This window comes from Jaculus jaculus, chromosome 2, assembly GCF_020740685.1.
Source record: "Jaculus jaculus isolate mJacJac1 chromosome 2, mJacJac1.mat.Y.cur, whole genome shotgun sequence".
In the NCBI taxonomy this organism is placed as follows: domain Eukaryota; kingdom Metazoa; phylum Chordata; class Mammalia; order Rodentia; family Dipodidae; genus Jaculus; species Jaculus jaculus.
The window spans coordinates 39,026,053-39,045,761 of NC_059103.1; the positions used below are offsets into that span (position 1 = coordinate 39,026,053).

A 19,709-nucleotide genomic window follows, 5' to 3' on the forward strand; every position below is an offset into this window, starting at 1 on the left:
ACTGAGACACTATCCCGAAAAAACAAAACAAAACAAAACAAAACAAAACAAAACAAAACAAAACAAAACGTGTGAAGAGTGACACTCAGGAGGCTTCAAATGATTTTTGCCATATGGAAAATGAAAAATTCATGTAGAAAATGCAAGTATCTGAACTTAGCACAGAACTAGCAAATATAAACTTTCATTTTTTATCATGTTAAAGTACATCAAGGGGAGAGAAAAGTTACACTGGCATCAATGTCACTAACCTTGTTTGTTCTTGGGTTCAGCATGAGTGGCTTGCCTTTCTCTTTCCGGTGCAAATGACGACATGTCAAATTACAAGGAGTGGTGACCGCTCTTAACCTGGAAAACATCTTTGCTGTCACCTGGGAGAAACAAGGCACATAAACCACAGGTGAAAAACATCAGCAACTGCATGAACACCAGATATCCCTTTTCTAGAAGCTTATCTTTCAACATGTGAGAGGTCAAAACACATTTATGTTACAAGTTGTAACATAACTTTTACACTTTGAAGGCAGTAATATATGACAGTAAAGACAAGCTGTCCTGTTAATACTGTCAAGTAATTAGGTAACAATCACAGCTTTATTCTGTTATGTAGTGCCACAGTAGGCACAAGCCAGACCCTATACCAAATAAATTGAACCTGAGCCTCATTGTTTTTGGGATTTTCAGGTAAGGTCTCACTCTAGCCCAGGCTGACCTGGAATTCACTATGTAGTCTCAGGGTGGTCTCGAACTCATGGTGAACCTCCTACCTCTGCCTCTCAAGTGCTGAGGTTAAAGGCGTACACCACCACACCCAGCTTAAATAGACTTATTTTTGTCTAAGAAGGCTGTTATTTTGGGCTGGAGGGATGGCTTAGTGATTAGGTCACTTCCTGTGCAAGCATGAGGGCTGTGAGTGCCTGAGACTGCCCAAGTTCCTATCTCCAGATCCAATGTAAAACAGTGACACATGGCCACATGTGCCTGTCACCCCAGTCCCACAGGGGACCACTGACCCAAGAAATCTTCAGAGCCCAGCAAGCTCTGGAAACAGTACAAAGAGACTGGCTAGAGGCCCCTGCTATGGGTGAGCCTATGGGGCATATCAAAGACATACACTTGCATATACCACACATACACAAAAGCAAAACATTTTTTAAATGTTTTAAAATTTTTTATTATTTATTTGGAAGAGAGGCAGAGAGAAAGAATGGGCTTGTCAGGGCCTTTAGCTGCTGCAAACAGACTCTAGATGTGTGCACCTCCTTGTGCACATGTGCACCTGGCTTACATGGGACCTAGAGATTCAAACATGCATCTTTAGGCTTCACAGGCAAGAACCTTAACCACTAAGCCAACTTTCCAGCCCTAAATTATTTTTTTTAAAACCTGTCACTTAATTTTTTTTTAAATGGGCTGGAGACATGGCTTAGTGGTTAAGCCATTTGCCTGCAAAGCCAAAGGACCCAGGTTCGATTTCCCAGGACCCATGTAAGCCAGACGCACAGTGACACAAGTGCACCGTGCAGGGCTATTGTCGGCAATTCCAGGAAGCCTACCATCAGGAGGGAGGCAAGACAAGAGAACCTGCCATGCCCTTACAGGACACTTCACCTGGCCAACCTCCTCACTCTTGCCTGCACATGCCCATCTACACTCACTCATACATGAACACAGACATTATACATACACACAAAAAAATCCTTCATGCTCATATATTAACGCTACTCTCACTTTTGGTTAGAGAAGCTTCTCTTTTCAGATAGTGGTGACCTTGGATGACTCAGAAGTCACCATAGTGCTGAGTGACAGGAGTGCTCAGCAGTGAAACACCTCTAACACACAGTCCAAGGCTCAGGGTCCGTTGTGGAAGAGGTGGTAGAAAGAATGATGTAAGAGCCAAAGGAAGGGTAGGCCTCCTTACAACGTGCTCCTCCAGACACAAAATAACCTGGATATCCATGACCTCACAGTGCCTGACACTACCTACACAAGACTGTCATAATAGGAGGAAAAGTGATGACATCAAAGACTGATTGAGAGGGGGAGGGGGTATGATGGAGAGTGGAGCTGCAAAAGGGAAAGTGGGGATGGGGAGGGAATTACCATGGTTTATTGTCTATAACTATAGAAGTTATCAATAAAAAATAATAATAAAGCCAGGCATGGTGGTGTATGCCTTTAATCCCAGCACTCAGGAGGCAGAGTAGGAGGATTGCTGTAGCTTGAGGCCAACCTGAGAATACAGCGTGAATTCCAGGTCAGCTTAGGCCAGAATAAGACCCTACCTCAAAAAAACCAAAAACCAAAAAAAAGGGTACCTTAGCGGCTAAGGTGTTTGCTTGCAAAGCCATAGGACCCAGGTTCGATTCCCCAGGACCCACATTAGCCAGATGCACAAGGGGGTGCATCCGTCTGGAATTCATTTGCAGTGGCTGGATGCCATGGTGTGCCCATTCCCTCTCTCCTTCTTTCTCTGTCAAATAAATACATATTTTTTAAAAACCAAATAATCATCAGCATCATGTTTGTAAAGGAAAAACATTTTTACTCTCTTCCTATATTATTTCAGACACCAATTCTGTGAAGACAGTTTCTTTCTCTTTAGACTCCCAATTATAGCACATTACTGTGATCATGTGTACAGGGATTTTGTCCACACATTAAACAACTCTCCAGCAGGTGATATTCTATCATGCAATGGTGCCACAAACTAGAGATGGCATCATATCCACTGGTTAAGGATCCAGGCTCCCAAGACATGCCCAATTCCAGCTGCCAACTCCAAGGAGAAGGTAGATGCCCTTTACTTCCAGACTAGTGACCAGCTTATACACTGGACACCCCTTATGGTGATATTGATAAGAACTCAGAAAAACTTTACTTACAGTTCCTGGTTTATTATGAAAGATACAGAAAGGATGAACGGCCAGATGAGAGGGATACAGGACAAGGTACGAGCGGAGAAGGAGTGCACAGTTCTCTCCACTCAGTCCATGTTTGGCAGCCCAGACGCTCATGAATCTTATTCAAGAGCTTTAACAGAATTTAATGTCCAGCTGGTCCCTCCCAAAGGATATGGGTAGGTCCTCTATAATCACTTGGTCAACCCTCAGCCTGCTCCATCCTGGAGCCCTTCCAGACTTCATAGCTACCTCATTAGCATGAAGAAGGTGATCAAAAGGCTTATGAGTAACAAGACACTCCTATCACTTAGGAAACTTTCTGGGTTTATGCTCTGTGCAAGGAACAAGGACCAAACACACTTTATATTCATTTAATACTATACTGTTCTGATAACGGACTATGACTCTGGTTTTCTCCCCACCCCCTCTCCTCTCTTTGAGTCTTTATTTATTTATTTTATATGAGAGAAAGAATGGGCACACCAGGGCCTCTAGCCACTGCAATGGAACTCCAGATGCATGTGCCACCTTGTGCACATGTGTGACCTTGTGTGTCTGGCTTGTATGCTCTGGGGAGTTGAATTTGGGTCCTTAGGCTTCACAGATAAGTACCTTAAATGCAAGCCATCTCTCCAAACCTCTTTTAGTTTTTCTTTTCTTTTTTTTTTTTCTGTTTCTTGTGGTAGGGTCTCTGTCTAGCCCAGTCTGACCTGGAATTCACTATGTACCCTCGAACTCAGTGATTCTCCTACCTCTGCCTCCAGAGTGCTGGGATTAATGGTGTGTGGCATCATACCTGGCTTCTTTTAGTCTTTGGAGAAAAGACAGCTGCTTCAGCAAGTGGTGTTGGGAAAACTAGATATGTATCTGTAGAAGGATGAAAATAGATTCTTCTATCTCTCTATGCACAAGAATTAAGTCCAAATGGATTAAAGACCTTAACATCAGACCTGAAACTCTGAAACTGCTAGAGGAAAAAGTAGGGGAAACCCTTCAACATATTGATCTTGGCAAAGACTTTCTGAATACAACCCCAATTGCTTAGGCAATAAAACCACAGATTAATCACTGGGAACTCATGAAATTACAAAGATTTTGCACTGCAAAGGACACACTGATAAAAGCAAAGAGGCAACCTACAGAATGGGAAAAAATCTTCGCCAAATATATATATGTGAGAGGATTAATATCTAGGATATACAAAGAACTCAGAAAGTTAGCTAATAAGGAATCAAACAAGCCAATCAAAAAATGGGATATGGAGCTAAATAGAGCATTCTCAAAGGAAGAAATACGAATGGCATATAAGCATCTAAAAAAATGTTCTACGTCACTAGTCATCAGAGAAATGCAGATTAAAACTAGATTGAGATTCCATCTCACTCCTGTCAGATTGGCCACCATCATGAAAACAAATGATCATAAATGCTGGCGGGGATGTGGAAAAAGAGGAACCCTTCTACACGCTGGTGGGAATGCAATCTAGTCCAGCCACTGTGGAAATCAGTGTGGAGGTTCCTAAAACAGCTAAAGATTGATCCTCCATATGACCTAGCTATAGCATTCCTAGGCATATATCCGAAGGACTCATCTCATTTCCTTAGAAGTACGTGCTCAACCATGTTTATTGCTGCTCAATTTATAATAGCTGGGAAATGGAACCAGCCTAGATGTCCCTCAACTGATGAGTGGATAATGAAGATGTGGCACATTTATACAATGGAGTTCTACTCAGCGGTAAAGAAAAATGAAGTTATGAAATTTGCAGAAAAATGGATGGACCTGGAAAGGATTATACTAAGTGAGGTAACCCAGGACCAGAAAGCCAAGCGCCACATGTTCTCTCTCATATATGGATCCTAGCTACAGATGATTGGGCTTCTGTGTGAGAATGAAAATACTTGGTAGCAGAGGCCAGTAAGTTAAAGGAGACATAAAGGGAAGAGAAATGAAGGGAGGAGGGTACTTAATAGGTTGGTGTTGTATATATGTAAGTACAATGATTGAGATGGGGAGGCAATATGATGGAGAATGGAATTTCAAAGGGGAAAGTGTTGGGGGGGGAGGGAATTACCATGGGATATTTTTTTATAATCATGGCAAATGCTAATAAAAATTTTTTTAAATTATTTTTATTTATTTGAGAGAGGGAAAGAAGGTGGGAGAGAGGGAGGGAGGGAGAAAAGGAGAATGTGTGCACCAGGGCTTCCAACCACTGCAAAGAACTCCAGATGCATGCACCACCTTCTGCATCTGGCTTACATGGGTCGTAGAGAGTCAAACCAGGATCCTATGGCTTTGCAGGCAAGCGCTTTGCTAAGCCATCTCTCCAGCCCCTTTTAGTCTTTTTTTTTTTTAAGGCAGGGTTTCACTTTGTAGACTAGGCTGGCTTGCAACTCTATATAGCTGGAGATGACTTGAACTTCTTATCCTCCAGCCTCTTCCTCCAGAGCACTCAGATTATGGGCCTGGACTACCACACCCAAGTTTTGTGCAGTGCTGTGGATAAAAACTTAGCATTTTGTACATATTGGGTAAGTACAAATGCTCCAAGTTACACCCTCATCCTATTTATTTATTTCTGATATACTACAGTTAAATATTTTTCTTCATTTATTTGCAAGCAGAGAGTGAGAGGAGAGAGAGAGAATGAGCATTCTATGGCCTCCAGACACTGCAAACAAACTCCACGCACACGTACCACTGTGCATCTGGCTTTATGTGGATACTGGGAAATGGAACCCGGGTAGCTAACTTTGCAGGTCCTGATACTCCATTTTTTCCCACATCTATTATTTGCCTGCATTTCTACCTGAATGTCTCGTTCTTATTTGAGCCTGAGTCCCTACAGGACTGATGTTACATACAGGTATGTGTGGCCAAGGCCAGCTGTTCCTCGAGATTCAAACAGGCAGTGTCAGGTTCCCTCAGGTCTCGTGTTTGCACAGAAGTGCACTCAACAGGTGAGCCATGTCTCTAGCACATACATCACTTCCTGCCCTGTACCTTTTTTATATTCACCTGTTCATGTTTAAACCTAAAATTCTGGTTTTATAACATATTTGTTTCCAGGACATTTTCAAGACCCTTCCAGATTATCCTAATGTCTTTAGTACGTAGATACACATTTGTGGTCTGTCTCCTGGTAAAAATCCTGGTCTACGAGCTCATGATCTTTTTAAAGTAAGGGAACATTGACAGAGGTCACCTACAAGATGTGTGCTCTAAAAGCCAACTTTCAGAGGCAGTTTCAAGTTTGCTTCAATGAGATCCAGTGGGGTTACAATTTAAGACACATTTCCAAATTAGTTCTCGTTTAAATGGCTACATAGCTCAGGGGAACAATTTCACACCCAATTTCAAGTGAGCTGAGGTTTAGGGTAATACTTATGGTATGGGGTGAGTGTTGTGACTCAACCCAGGAAAGACAGATTTCCTAGTGATCATCTATGGGGAGGACAAAGCCTTCCCAGTACTCACAGGTATACACAACTTTGGTTCCAAATGATGAAGGGGCCCTGGGAAATCAGCTTCCATCTCCCAGGTCCAGAAGACATCCATGTTAAACTCCTGCTCACTGCTGGAAGGTTCTTTCTACATTCCAGTATGTGGATTTCCCTTGTGCCTTTCAAGCAAGTGCATTTAACTGCTGTTTTAATTATTATGATTTTGGGGGGGTGGTGGCTGCAGGTAGGGTCTCACGCTAGCCCAGGCTGACCTGGAATTAACTATGCAGTATCAGGGTTGCCTCAAACTCATGGCAATCCTCCCATCTCTGCCTCCCAAGTGCTGGGATTAAAGGCATGTGCTACCTACCACACCTGGCTCTGTTTTATTTTTATTTATGTGGGGAGAGAACAAGGGAGAAGGGGAGAGAGAGAGAGAAAATATGAATGGGTGACCAGGGCCTTTAGCCACTGAAAAGGAACTCCAGATGCATGTGCCACTGTGTGCCTCTGGCTTTGCACAGATGCTAAAGAACTGAACCTGGGCCAGTAGGCTTTGCAGGCACTACCTTTAACTGCTCAGGCATCCCCCCAGTCCCGCTTTACCACTTGCAATTTGACTTTTGTGTGTTTCTATTTTATATACCATGACTGTGCTTTTACAGCAAGAAGGGGAGAGCCTTTCAGGTGACTAATCAAACACCTTGAAGTGAAAGTTGATTCACCTTCCTTTAAACAAGTCATCTGCTGTGGAATTACCACATGACAGGACCAGAAAGAGGCCCACAGCCAGCACACTTCTCATGTTCCTACCAAAATCTACACTTGTCCATGTGATTTTAGCTTCTATAAAACTTATATTCAATAGTATTAGTTCATGTAAAAGTCTGAATGGTCTATCATTCTACCATCACTGAAATCATACAGCTTCTTATGGTTTATTTTTAAATTATTTTATTTATTTATTTGGGAGAGAGAAAGATTCGGCACATCAGGGCCTCCAGCCACTGCAAAGGAACTCCAGATATGTCTCCCACCTTGTGCAGCTGGCTTTTCATGGGCACTGGGGAATCAAACCTGGGTCCATTGGCTGTGCAGGCAAGCACCTTAACTGCTAAGCCATCTCTCTAACCCTTATTTTTTATTTTTTTTTGTCACAGTGTCTCACTTGCTAGCCCTCACTTGCCTGGGATTCACTATGTAAGCCAGACTGGCCTCAAACTTGAACAAAAACAAGAAAAATATATCCAGGTTACCTTCTTCTCAAGTGCTTTTACGTTTACAAATAGGCAAGCCACTATAGGATTTTGTTCCAGCATGACTATGACACCTCTTCCCCAATCAGTACTCATGTATTGAGCCCTCCATTCCTATTTCACAAAAAGGGTCTAGAAGCAGCAGCCTTGGAAGGTTATATCTGGTCCTTCGGAGCTGTTTCCTGTCTGCCTTGGGGCAAGAAGCCTGGGCAGTAAGTTCCTGCAGCCATGTTCTGCCTCACTTCCGCCCACCATCCATGGACCAACATCCACAGACTGAACTTCTGGAACTGTGAGCCCAAACAATTCTTTCTTCCTTTAAGTTGTTCTTCCAGTATTTTTGATACAGATATACAAAAGTAACTAAGAAAAAAAAAAAATCTGGGTGTGGTGGTGCCTGCCTTTAATCCCAGCATTTGGGAGGCAGAGGTAGGAGGATCACCATGAGTTGAGGCCACCCTGAGACTACATAGTGAATTCTAGGTCAGCTTGGGCCTTGAACTCAAGGTGATCCTCCTTCCTCTGCCTCCCAAGTGCTGGGATTAAAGGTGGGCACCACCACACCCGGCTATAGAACACATTTTATTTTATATTTTTTGGTTTTTCGATGTAGGGTCTCACTCTGGCTCAGACTGACCTGGAATTCACTATGTAGTCTCCGGGTGGCCTTGAACTCAAGGTGATCCTCCTACCTCTGCCTCCTAAGTGCTGGGATTAAAGGTATGTGCCACCACACCTAGCTTACATTTTATTTCAAATAAAAGTATTGTGACATGTGAAACTTATTTTAATTCATGATTAAAACCCTTCTTTCAAATACTGAATTTAGTTTTTATGATAAAGATAACTCCAACTGTCAAATCTTCCTCATGGATAACTGTACTGCTCAAACAGAGAATAACCAGGTGTGGTAGTATATGCCTTTAACTTCAATCCTAGAGAGGCTGAGGTAGGGCAGTCACTGAGCTTGAGGCCAGTCTGGGGGTACAGAGGGAAGGGGACTGTTTCAAAAACCAAAAACAAACAAACAAAGCCTTTAAACCAAGTAGGAATGGGCTGGAGAAATGACTTAAGAGTTTAAGGCACTTGCCTACAAAGCCTAATGACCCAGGGTTCAATTGCCCCGTACCTACATAAAGACAGATGCAGTGGTGCATGTATCTGGAGCTCGTTTATAGCAGTTGTAGGGCCTTTTGTGCCCATTTTCTCTCCCTTTCTCTCTCTGTGTCTGTTTCTTTCTGCTTGCAAATAAATAAATATTCTTTTATGTAGACATAAATTTTTAAAAATCACCATTGGGCCAGAAGTAGTGGTACACACCTTTAATCCTAGCACTCAGGAGGCAGAGGTAGGAGGATTGCTGTGAGATCAAGGCCATCCTGAGACTACATAGTGACTTCCAAGTCAGCCTGGGTAAAGTAAGATCCTACCTTGAAAAACAAAACAAACAAACAAAAAACCAATACTGGGCTAGAGAGGTGGCTCAGTGGTTAAGGTACTTGCCTGCAAAGTCTAAAGACCCAAATTCGAATCTCCAGTCTCCACATAAAGCCAGATACACTAGGTGGTGCATGAGTCTGAAGTTAAGTTTGCAGTGGCTACAAGACCTGGTATGGCCATTCTCTCTCTCTCTCTCTCTCTCTTTTGGGAGGGGGAGCTTTTTGAGGTAGGGTCTCACTCTAGCCCAGGCTGACCTGGAATTCACTATGCAGTCTCAGGTGGCCTGGAACTCAGGGTGATCATCCTACCTCTGCCTCCTGAGTACTGGGATTAAAGATGTGCACCATGATGCCCAGCTTCTCTTTCTCCAATAAATAAATTAAGGGCTGGAGAGATGGCTTAGTGATGAAGTCACTTGCCTGCAAAGCCAAAGGACCCAGGTTCAATTCCCTAGGACCCATGTAAGCCAGATGCACAAGGTGGTACATGTGTCTGGAATTCATTTGTAGTGGCTGGAGGCCCTGGCACACCCATTCTCCCCCTCTCTACCTGCCTCCTTCTCTAATAAATAAATAAAAACATTTATTAAAAAATTGGGGCTGGAGAGATAATTTAGCAGTTAAGGTGCTTGCCTATGGAGCCTAAAAGGACCCAGGTTCAATTTCCCAGTACCCACATAAACCAAACGTGCATGGTGGTATATATGTCTGGAGTCCATTTGTAATGGCTAGAGGTCCCACTGCGCCCATTCTCTCACTCTCTCAAATAAAAAAAAAAAAAATGGGCTAAAGAGATGGCTTAGTGGTTAAGGTACTCGCCTGCAAAGCCAAAGGACCCATGTTCGATTTTCCATTACCCACATAAAGCCAGATGCACAAGGTGGCGCATGTGTCTGGGGGTTCCTTTGCAGTGGTTAGAGGCCCTGGAGTGTCCATTCTGTCTGTCTCTTTCTCTCCCCCCGTCTCTTTTTCTCTCTCTTTCATAAATAAATTTTTAAAATATATATTTTATTTATTTATTTGAGAGAGAGAAGTTGTGTGTGTGTTTGTGTGTGAGAGAGAGAGAGAGAGAGGGAGGGAGGGAGGGAGGGAGAGAGGGAGGGAGAGAGGGAGGGAGGGAGGGAGGATGGATGTACTAGGGCCTCCAGCCACTGCAAATGAACTCCAGATGGATGCGCCACCTTGTGAAGCTGGCATATGTAGGACCTGGGGAATTGAACCGGGGTCCTTTGGCTTTGCAGGCAAATACCTTAACTGCCAAGCCATCTTCTTCAGCCCAAATAAATATTTTTTAAGACTGCGTAAAAGTTCATGGATTTTAAAAACATTTTAAAAAATAATAATAAACCTCACACAACAATCTTTGCCAAAATTAGAATTCAGGACTAGAGAGAGAATGGTGACATGTAAGCTTGCTACCATATAGAGAGAAGCACAGTGAAAGGGGAAACACACCTCCCTGTTTTACAGATAATAAAAGGAACTCTACAAATGAGAAGTAGAAACAGGAAACACAAGCAGGTGGAGACAGTAATTCTGAGTGACTGTACAAAATCAAGCTGCTTCCTCCCAAGGTTTTTGGCTGCAGAGACGGCTGGGTTTCTCCCTGGTGTGGCCAGTGTCAGTCACCCTGGCCCTTCTGGGCAGTAAGCACTGATAAAAAGTTGTTGAGCTGGGTGGTGTTCACAAACAAGACTGAACTGCTACTGTAAGGCCAGTGGATACTGGAGGCGAATTTCCTCAAGAACCTACCCTGGGGGCTGGAGAGATGGCTTAGTGGTTAAGTGCTTGCCTGTGAAGCGTAAGGACCACGGTTTGAGGCTCCATTCCCCAGGACCCATGTTAGCCAGATGCACAAGGGGGCGCATGTGTCTGGAGTTTGTTTGCGGTGGCTGGAGGCCCTGGCATGCCCATTCTCTCTCTCTCTCTCTCTCTCTGTCGCTCTCAAATAAATAAATAAAAATAAAATAAAATAAAAAGAACCTACCCTGGGAGCAAAGAGATGTTACCACCTGGAAGGCTGTTAGTAGACATGGGTTACTAGGGAGAGCTCAAGGTCAAGACTTGATGGATGGTGTGCAGTTAGTCAGTTCTGACCTTTATCCTGAACTCAGTTTAGAATGAGATGTCTTGCTTATGATCCCAGAGTCTCACTACCTCTGCCTCCTAAATCCTGGAATTAAAGGTGTGTGACATCACACCAGTTCTGATATAAATTTAAATTTTATTTATTTTTACATGTGTATGTGCATGTGTGTGTGTGTTTGTGTATGGGTATGCCAAGACCTGTTGCTGGTGCAAACAAATGCCAAAGAGTCTCTGAGTTGTTAGTCTGGGCCAGCTGCACTGACCAGAAAAGGACAAACTAGGACAATGTGATCCAACTATTCACACACTAAACCTGGTATTTGTTTTTATGCTCTTAAGCTCATTCTTTGGTTGGTTATAAAGAATCCTTTCTTTTTTTTTTTTAATTTTTTTGTACATTTATTTATTTATTTGAGAGTGACAGACAGAGAGAGAAAGAGGGAGACAGAGAGAATGGGCACGTCGGGGCCTCCAGCCACTGCAAACGAACTCCAGATGTGTGCACCCCCTTGTGCATCTGTCTAACGTGGGTCCTGGGGAATGGAGCCTTGGACTGGGGTCCTTAGGCTTCGCAGGCAAGTGCTTAACTGCGAAGCCATCTCTCCAGCCCGAATCCTTTCTTTTTTAAGAGCCAGACATGTGGCTGCCTTTAATCCCAGCACTCAGGAGGCAGAAGTAGGAGGATAGTTGTGAGTTCAAGACTGAGACTACAGAGTAAATTCCAGGTCAGCCTGGGCTAGAGCGATACCCTACTTTGAAAATCAAACAATATATGTATATATATAATTTTTAAAAAATTTATTTGAAAGAGAAATAGGCAGATATAGACAATGGGTGCACCAGGGCCTTCAGCCACTGCAAACGAACTCCAGACACAGGCACCACCTTGTGCATCTGGCTTATGTGGGTCCTGGGAATCACACCTGGGTCATTTAATTTTGCAGGCAAGTATTTTAACCGCTAAGTCATCTCTACAGCCCAAGAATCCTTTCTTTTAAGACTAGATGGGAACAGGTTATTGTAGAAGGTCTTCAGAGTTTTTGTTGGTATTGGTTTCAAGACAGGGTTGTACTGGCCTTGAACACACAGAAATCTTCCTGCCTCAGCATCCCCAGTACTAGATTGTATAGTAGTTTTAAGAAGGTCCTTAAGCTAGACACAAATACTCCCTACATATACCCTTTTTTTTTGAACTTGCAGGGCTGAAGAGATGGTCCAGTGCTTTAAGGCTCTTGCTTACAAAGCCTAACAGCCGGGTCCCATACTCCAGTACCCATGTAAAGCTAGATGTGCAAAGTGGAGTGTGCAAGTGGAGTTTGTCTGTAGCGGCAAGAGGCCTTGGAGCATCCATTCTCTCCCTCCCTCTTTTTGCTTGCAAATTAGTAAGAGTATTTAAAACTTCTCCATGGATACTAATCTGGGAACAAGTCAATTATAAGTCTCATTTTCTCATCAACAAATAGGGGAGGTGACACGTCCAGAATCATCCAATGACGTACATGTATGGAAATAAATGACCCCTTACAGCAGCAGCAGCACTTAACTTGAAGGTTACATGAATAAACCTGTAACTAGACAGGCAGGCCAGCAGTGCCTAGGGCAAGCTCTGAAGTCAAACTGCCTGGATTTCAGCCCTGGCTTTGTCAGTTGCTAGTTCGCTGATTCCCAGTTAAGTAACAACCTCACTGCAGTGCAGTTGTTCTCGTCCATTCTAATGGGGGCAAACACTAAGAGCTACTCAATAGGGTTTTGTTTTGTAACAGATTTTAATTAGACAATCCACTCAAAATGCTTATCAGTGCCCTCCGAGTGCTGTATAAATCTAGTTAATGTAAGAATTACCTTTACTGACGAACAGTCAGGAGCAACTTTCTAAATGCCAGTCAGCTCTGCATTAGCATCTTCTAATGATGAAATCTGTATCATGAAGACAATCAAGATTTACACTTAGAATACTTTAAATTCACTAGGAGTGATGGCCAAGGTGGGAAGATCACTGTGAATTAAGAGGCCAACTTGAGACTACATAGTGAATTCCAGGTCAGCCTGTGACAACACGAAACCCTACCTCAAACAAACAAAATCAAATTCAATCTCAGGTCAAGAATGCGAATTTGGGGGTGGAGGAATGGCTTAGCAGGTAAGGCACTTGCCTGCAAAGCCAAAGAACCCAGGTTCCATTCCCCAGGATTCAAGTTAGTCAGATGCACAAGGTGGCGCATGTGTTTGGAGTTCGTTCGCAGTGGCTGGAGGCCCTGGTGTGCCCATTCTCTCTCTCTCTTGTCAAATAAATAAGTAAAAATTAATTTTTTAAAAAAGGAAAGTGAATTTGAATGATACACAGATCCAGGCAACAGGGTCAGAGAGATGACTTGGCAGTTTAGGCCTGTGAAGCCTAAGAACCCAGGTCCAATTCCCCAGGACCTCCATAAGCTGGATGCACAAAGTGGCACATACATCTGGAGTTCATTTGCTGTGGCTTGTGGCCCTGGTGCACACATTCTCTCTCTTTCAAATAAATAAGATATTAAAAAATAAAATATTTAATATATATACACACACACACATATATATTCATAACAGAAAACTATTCTAGGCAGTCCGTACAGAAAGGATATGCCCTTTAATTTTGAAATTTGTATATACTAGTCAAAAGCAGCTTATGCAAGCATATAAGCAAGATTATCACTTTCAAATAAACGGATTAACTTTTTTTTTTTTGGCTTTTCGAGGTAGGGTCTCACTCTGGCCCAGGCTGACCTGGAATTCACTATGTAGTCTCAGGGAGGCCTCGAACTCACGGTGATCCTCCTACCTCTGCCTCCTGAATGCTGGGATTAAAGGCATGCGCCACCACGCCCGGCCTGATTAACTTTTAATAAAATCTCAATTTTAAATTTTTATAAAATCAAATTTAATTTTTAGTATGAGTTTTGTCATCTAAGTTAGTTTTCAGTAAACCAGTAAGTTTTGGTGCTGTGTTTTATAATATACCTAGTTTGCTTGAAAGTCAACAAGAGCTAGAAGTTTAGTTTAACAATCTAAAATTAGATTAGATTGGAAACTCCTGCCGATCTTCCTGAGTTCAAGACTACATAGTGAATTGCAGGACAGCCTGAGCTAGAGTGAGACCCTACCTTGAAAAATCAAAAAAAAGAAAAAGAAAAAAAGAAAGAAACAAAGAGAAAGAGAGAAACTCCTTATATGCAATTAAATACAAGCTAGGATGAACAGCATCATAGTGTTGTTTTGTTTTGTTTTTTGAGGTTGGTTCTCACTCTAGCCCAGGCTGACCTGGAATTCACTATGTAGTCTCAGAGTGGCCTCAAATTCAGGGGGATCCTCCTACCTCTGCCTCTCGAGTGCTCGGATTAAAGGCATTCAGTACCAGCAATAGTAGGTTGTTTTGTTTGCTTGCTTGTTTTTTTTTGGTAGGGCCTTACTTTAGCGAAGTCGGACCAGGAACTCACTCTGTAGCGCTAGGCAGCTTTGAGCTTACACAGATCCTCCCACCTCTGCTGCTATTAAAGGAGTGAGACAGGTGCCCAGCTCACACTAGCTTTAAATTTACAAAACAACTGAAATGAGTCAAGGGTGATGATGCATGCCTGAAATCTCAGCACTTGGGAAGAAAAAGCAGGAGGATCAGGGGTTCAAGATGTGCAGCAGCTACACAACTGACCAGCCTGGGCAATGAGTCTGTCTCAAAAATAAGTAGGGCGCGGTGGCACACACCTTTAATCCCAGCACTCTGGAGGCAGAGGTAGGAGGATCGCCCTGAGTTCGAGGCCACCCTGAGACTACATAGTGAACTCCAGGTCAGCCTGGGTTACAGCAAGACCCCACCTCGAAACCCCCCCCCCCAAAAAAAGCGAATAAAACAACTCTTAAATGGAAAATAAGACTTCCTTTTATAACTCTGACATGTATTTTCATATGTATACTAGAAAATAAAAACATAACCTTACAAGAATGTAACCTAGAAGGACTATGCTAAGTCTGACACACGCTGCCGCATAGAATCAGCTAGTACTAGCAACTATACCAACGATCTATTTACTTTTTATTTATTTTGCCTGTTTACCTAAGTTTCAGAATACTTGGAAATTAGATGGTTCCTCTGCAAATGGGCATATAACACACCCAAATGAAAGAGTTACTCTGGGGTACTCCTACTGAAGAGCGCCCAACCCATTGCTAACAGCAGCGCTGCGACTGCTAACAATTCCAACACGAAGTGAAGTGACAGTGCTATTAGCTGCTTTGCTGAGGAGCGACCGCCACAGCATTAGGAAGGCAATTCCAGGGATACACTTGTCAGGGTGCACTCTCTGGAGGTCAGTTGTTCTGCATGCAAAGTGCCTTTCTTTAACCGCTGAGCCATCTATTTTGGACACACTACTTACCACAAACTCCATGAATTTTTCTAGAATGCTCGCTGGAACCAAAAGAGAAAGTTAAACCTAAAGTCCCCAACGCGCCACACGCAGGGTTGGTTATCGCGGGCATCGGAGTCACCTGCCAATCCTGGCTCACAGAGACCATGCCACATGAATGGAGAGGTCCACCCCAATCTTAGAACTTTCTAGCCTGAAGCATTCTTTTTATGGCGAGCACGCACAAGCCGCCCAGCTCGGGCGCTCCCTAATCTCGGTTGAAAAGAGATGTTGCCAAAGAGCTTTAGAGCCACAATATCAGTCTTTAATGAACCCCGGAGGAAAAATGAGAGAGAGAGATGTTCGCGGTCTGGCGGGCACAGGGCGGGGCTCCGGGGCGGGAAGGGGGCGACCGAGACCCGGCCCGGGAGGGTGAGGCCGCGGAGCCCGCCCCAGAGCGTGCGACCGAAGCTCGGCCGACTCAGGCTCTTCGGCCCTCACGCGCCCCTTCCCTGCGCCCCGCTGCCAATCACTGCCCGGCGCGGTCCGCACACGCGCAGACCCTCGGCGCGCGGCTCCCGGGGCCGCTCGGGGAAGGCCCGCGCCCTCCCGCCGCCGCGCCTCCCCGCCTTACCGGACGTTTCTCCCGCGACAGGTGGTGCAGCAGGCAGAGAGGCCGCAGCGCCCCAGCCCGCCCCGCGATGCTCAAGCCCGGCGCCGCCCGGCCTCCCTTCTTCCCCGCTGCCCGCTGCCGGCGCCGGGGCCAGCTCCGGCTAGCACGGGCAGGGGCGGGTCCACACGCGACGGACGCGCGAGCGGGCCAATGGGAGGCCGGCAGCCGGCGGGGGCGGGGCCCGGCCCCTCCGCTGGGCGCTCGTGTTCCTCCCGGGCACCTTCCTCCGCCCGTTTCCGCGAGGTTAACTGATGGGCTGCCGGGCGCGCCCGCGTGGCCGCGATCCCGAAGACGGGACAAGGGCCCTGCGGAGGAGGAAGGGGAGGAGGAGGGGGACGGGGAGAGGAGGAGGCGGAGCCCCGAGGTACCCGCGTCCCTGAGAGCGCTCGGCCTGGCCTGCCGGGGTCCCCGCAGGCTTCAGTGCGGCGCACGGGCGCCGGCAGACGCTGTGCGCAGGCGCGGCGGAGGTGTCCAGGGGTACCAGTCTGCGATTCCCGGACTCGAGGGGAGCCTGCGATGTGGGTCCACGCTGGACGACTCATGGAGGAAAGGAGGAGAATGGGAGGGAGAGGGGTCTTTTATACACAAAGGCCCGCGCTTTAAGGACGCGTTATGTTTCTGAGCTGTTTTTATTGATGGATGCATCATCCTCAACAATTCGGTACCACTGTCCACGGCTAGTGGCACAGTTACGGAACCGCTGGGAATTTACTAATCATTCTTACTGTCACCATCACCATAAATAGACAGTGTTCTCTCGCAAAACCACTGGGACTTCTCACTAAATAGTCACACGGGAGAAAGCAGCAAAGGACCTCACCTCCCCACGGCTGTACCCACCCTAGACTAGAATTTCAAAGAAAACCTCTATTCTTATTTGGGAAACTGCTACCACCAGAAATTCTTTATTGTAAACGAAACTATATACTCCTTAGGGATGGCAATGACCACTAAATATTTAAGAGTAAGCAAGGGGCAAGGCAGATTGGATAAAATTACAGGTGATGGAAATAGAGTATAGAAAAAGTTGGAAAGAAGGCAGAGAAAAGTTCCCTCCTCGAGTCTGGTAATTAAATTTTGAGGAAACTAAGCCACTGTGAACATGGAAGGGTGGGGCATGTGCTGGAGCACTGCTGTTAGATGATAAATGATAGGTATGGCTGCTATAGTAACCACCGCAGTAAAAGAGGAGCTATAAATAAGCGTGGCCTAAATTAACCCGGTTTGCCTGAAACTTCTAGATGCCACAGCTGAAAGATGGAAATGTCAAGAATTCAAGTGTCTTTAAATTCTTTGTCAGTGGAATTCTTTCTTCTTCGGAAGTTTGTCCTGTGTTAGAGTAATTCCAGATTGAAGGGTTGCCAAGAGCTATCACGGATGGGATTTGTTTTTGCTTGGATTAAGGTCAATTCGATCTTTATTAAATGAAATAGCTGTTAATGGTAAGGAGACAGGAGCCTGTTTGCCCCATCTCTGATTCACAGGTTCTTTCTCCTTCCAGTGATTGGTCAAAAGCTTTCCAACGAAAACCACACCCAATTTGGTAGTAGAAAAACAAGCTAGTTTTTCTACTGCTACCACCACACATACAGTCACTAGTGAACACTTTATCCCTGGTCTATAAAATGTGTGGCACCCATCTATATTCCAGCTACTTGGGAGGCTGAGGTGACAGTATACTGAATCCTAGAAGTTCAAGACCAGGCTTGGTGACATGGGGAACCCCACCTTTAAAAGAAAAGCAAACGCTTTCGGGCATGGTGGCACACACCTTTAATTCCAGCACTCAGGAGGCAGAGGTAGGAGGATCACCCTGAGTTCAAGGCCACCCTAAGAGTACATAGTGAATTTCAGGTCAGCCTGAGCTACAGACCTTACTTCGAGGGGGAAAAAAAAGTGCATTTCTCCAGCAAATACTAACTGGGTGTCCTGTAATTTTAATGCTGACTATCTGCCTAGATACAGCATGTCATATTCCACAGGTTGAGGTTCAGTCCCACAAGACTGTCCCATTTCATGAACCAGTCAAATCTCAGCTTGTCACCTCTCCATCCTTAAGTTCAATTAACTTGCTAAAAAGGCTCACAAAAGGTAAACATTTTACTCACATTTGTCGGTTTTTCATAAAGAATGTTACATGTGATATACATAAAAAATCAGCTGCAGGTTGGGAGATAGTGGCTTTAGCTATTTAGCCTTGAGGCACTTGCTTGCAACGCTGGAAAGCTTGCCAGTCTGGTGTAATGGTGGCATGTCTGTTATGGAGAAAAGTAACAGCTCTCTGATTAGACTTGGACTTGAGCTTGAGCCCTGGTCCTCAGGAGGGAATTCCTACCTGGTACTGAAAACTTAATGAAAAGCCTATGCCTAGGGAGGTCAAAAGCCCTAGGGGAAACTACTACTATTGTCTGGCCAAATAGCTATATTATGTCCACCCAAACTGCTTTCTAAGTACTTATGCCCACATATTAATGCTACTCTCACCTTTGATGATAGAAGCTTTTGTTTTAAGGTGATGGTAATCACTGGGGTGACTCAAAACTCACTAAAGTGCTGAGAAATTACAGTGGCATGTTCAGCCCTAAATGAGACATCTCTGTTACAATCTCCAAGGCTGAGGGACCATTGTGGGAGAAGTGGTGAGAATATTAAAGCCAAAGGAAGGGGAGGAATGCTTTGCAATGCTGTCTTCCAGACATAAAGTGGCAGTGGTATTCATAACCTCACAGTGGCTGATGCTACCTATACAAGACCTGCATAACAGGAGGGGAAAAATGATAATATCAAGATAGAAGAGGCGGGGCTGAAGAGATGGCTTAGCAGTTAAGGTACTTTCCTGCAAAGCCTTAGGACCTAGGTTCGATTCTCCAGGACCCACACAAACCAGATGCACAAGGGGGCGCACATGTCTGGAATTTGTTTGCAGCAGCTAGAGGCCCTGGCATGCCTATTCTCCCTCCACCCCCACCTGCCTATTTCTCTCTCTCCCACTCTCTCTCAAATAAACAAGTAAAAATAAAATATTTTAAGAAATAGAAGAAGGACTAGTTTGAAAGAAGAAGGAATTCAGTGGAGGGAGAATTTGGGAGGGAAAGAGAGGGTGGGAGGGGATTATGATTCTGATATATTGTTTATCTTTATGGAACTTGTCAATAAAAAGTTTTAAAAAACAGTTGGAAGAGATGCATGGACAAGGTGTATGAGGACTGTGGAGCTTCCATGCCCTCTGTGGCCACATATCCTCAAGGTGAATCTGCATATCAGCAACCAGGGAACGTCAAGCTCCATCCTTTTGGCTTCATATGGAAGCTTCATCACATAGTTATTACTGATGATATCTGTAAGCCTTGGGGATCAACTCAACCTCCAACTGGAGGCAGGAGGGGTGGGTCTGAGTTACAGCCTTCTAATTATATGGCAGGTCCCCTCAGCACAAGCCTCCATTCTGCAATTATGTATGAGTTATGTCACTGGAATAAATGATGCTCCTATAACCCAGGAGATTCCAATAGCTTTAATAACTCTATG

At 44.6% G+C, this 19,709-nt stretch overlaps 1 protein-coding gene across 3 annotated transcripts in view; it reads right to left on the reverse strand.

Annotated features, from left to right (window-relative positions):
- Me2 (malic enzyme 2) overlaps positions 1–16,260 on the reverse strand; it is an 88,919-nt gene extending 72,659 nt beyond the window's left edge. The window contains exons 1-3 of one of the 3 annotated variants that reach the window (XM_045144254.1): positions 16,143–16,260; positions 12,975–13,049; positions 252–371 (exon numbers count right to left, since the gene is read on the reverse strand). In XM_045144254.1, coding sequence (XP_045000189.1) covers positions 252–359 — 108 coding nt within the window. In that variant the 5' untranslated portion in view covers positions 360–371; positions 12,975–13,049; positions 16,143–16,260. Of the gene's footprint in view, positions 1–251; positions 372–12,974; positions 13,050–15,538; positions 15,745–16,142 lie in introns of those variants that run through there. The other 2 variants (XM_045144255.1, XM_004667491.2) reach the window with 2 other exon arrangements.
- Positions 16,261–19,709: the final 3,449 nt, after the last annotated feature.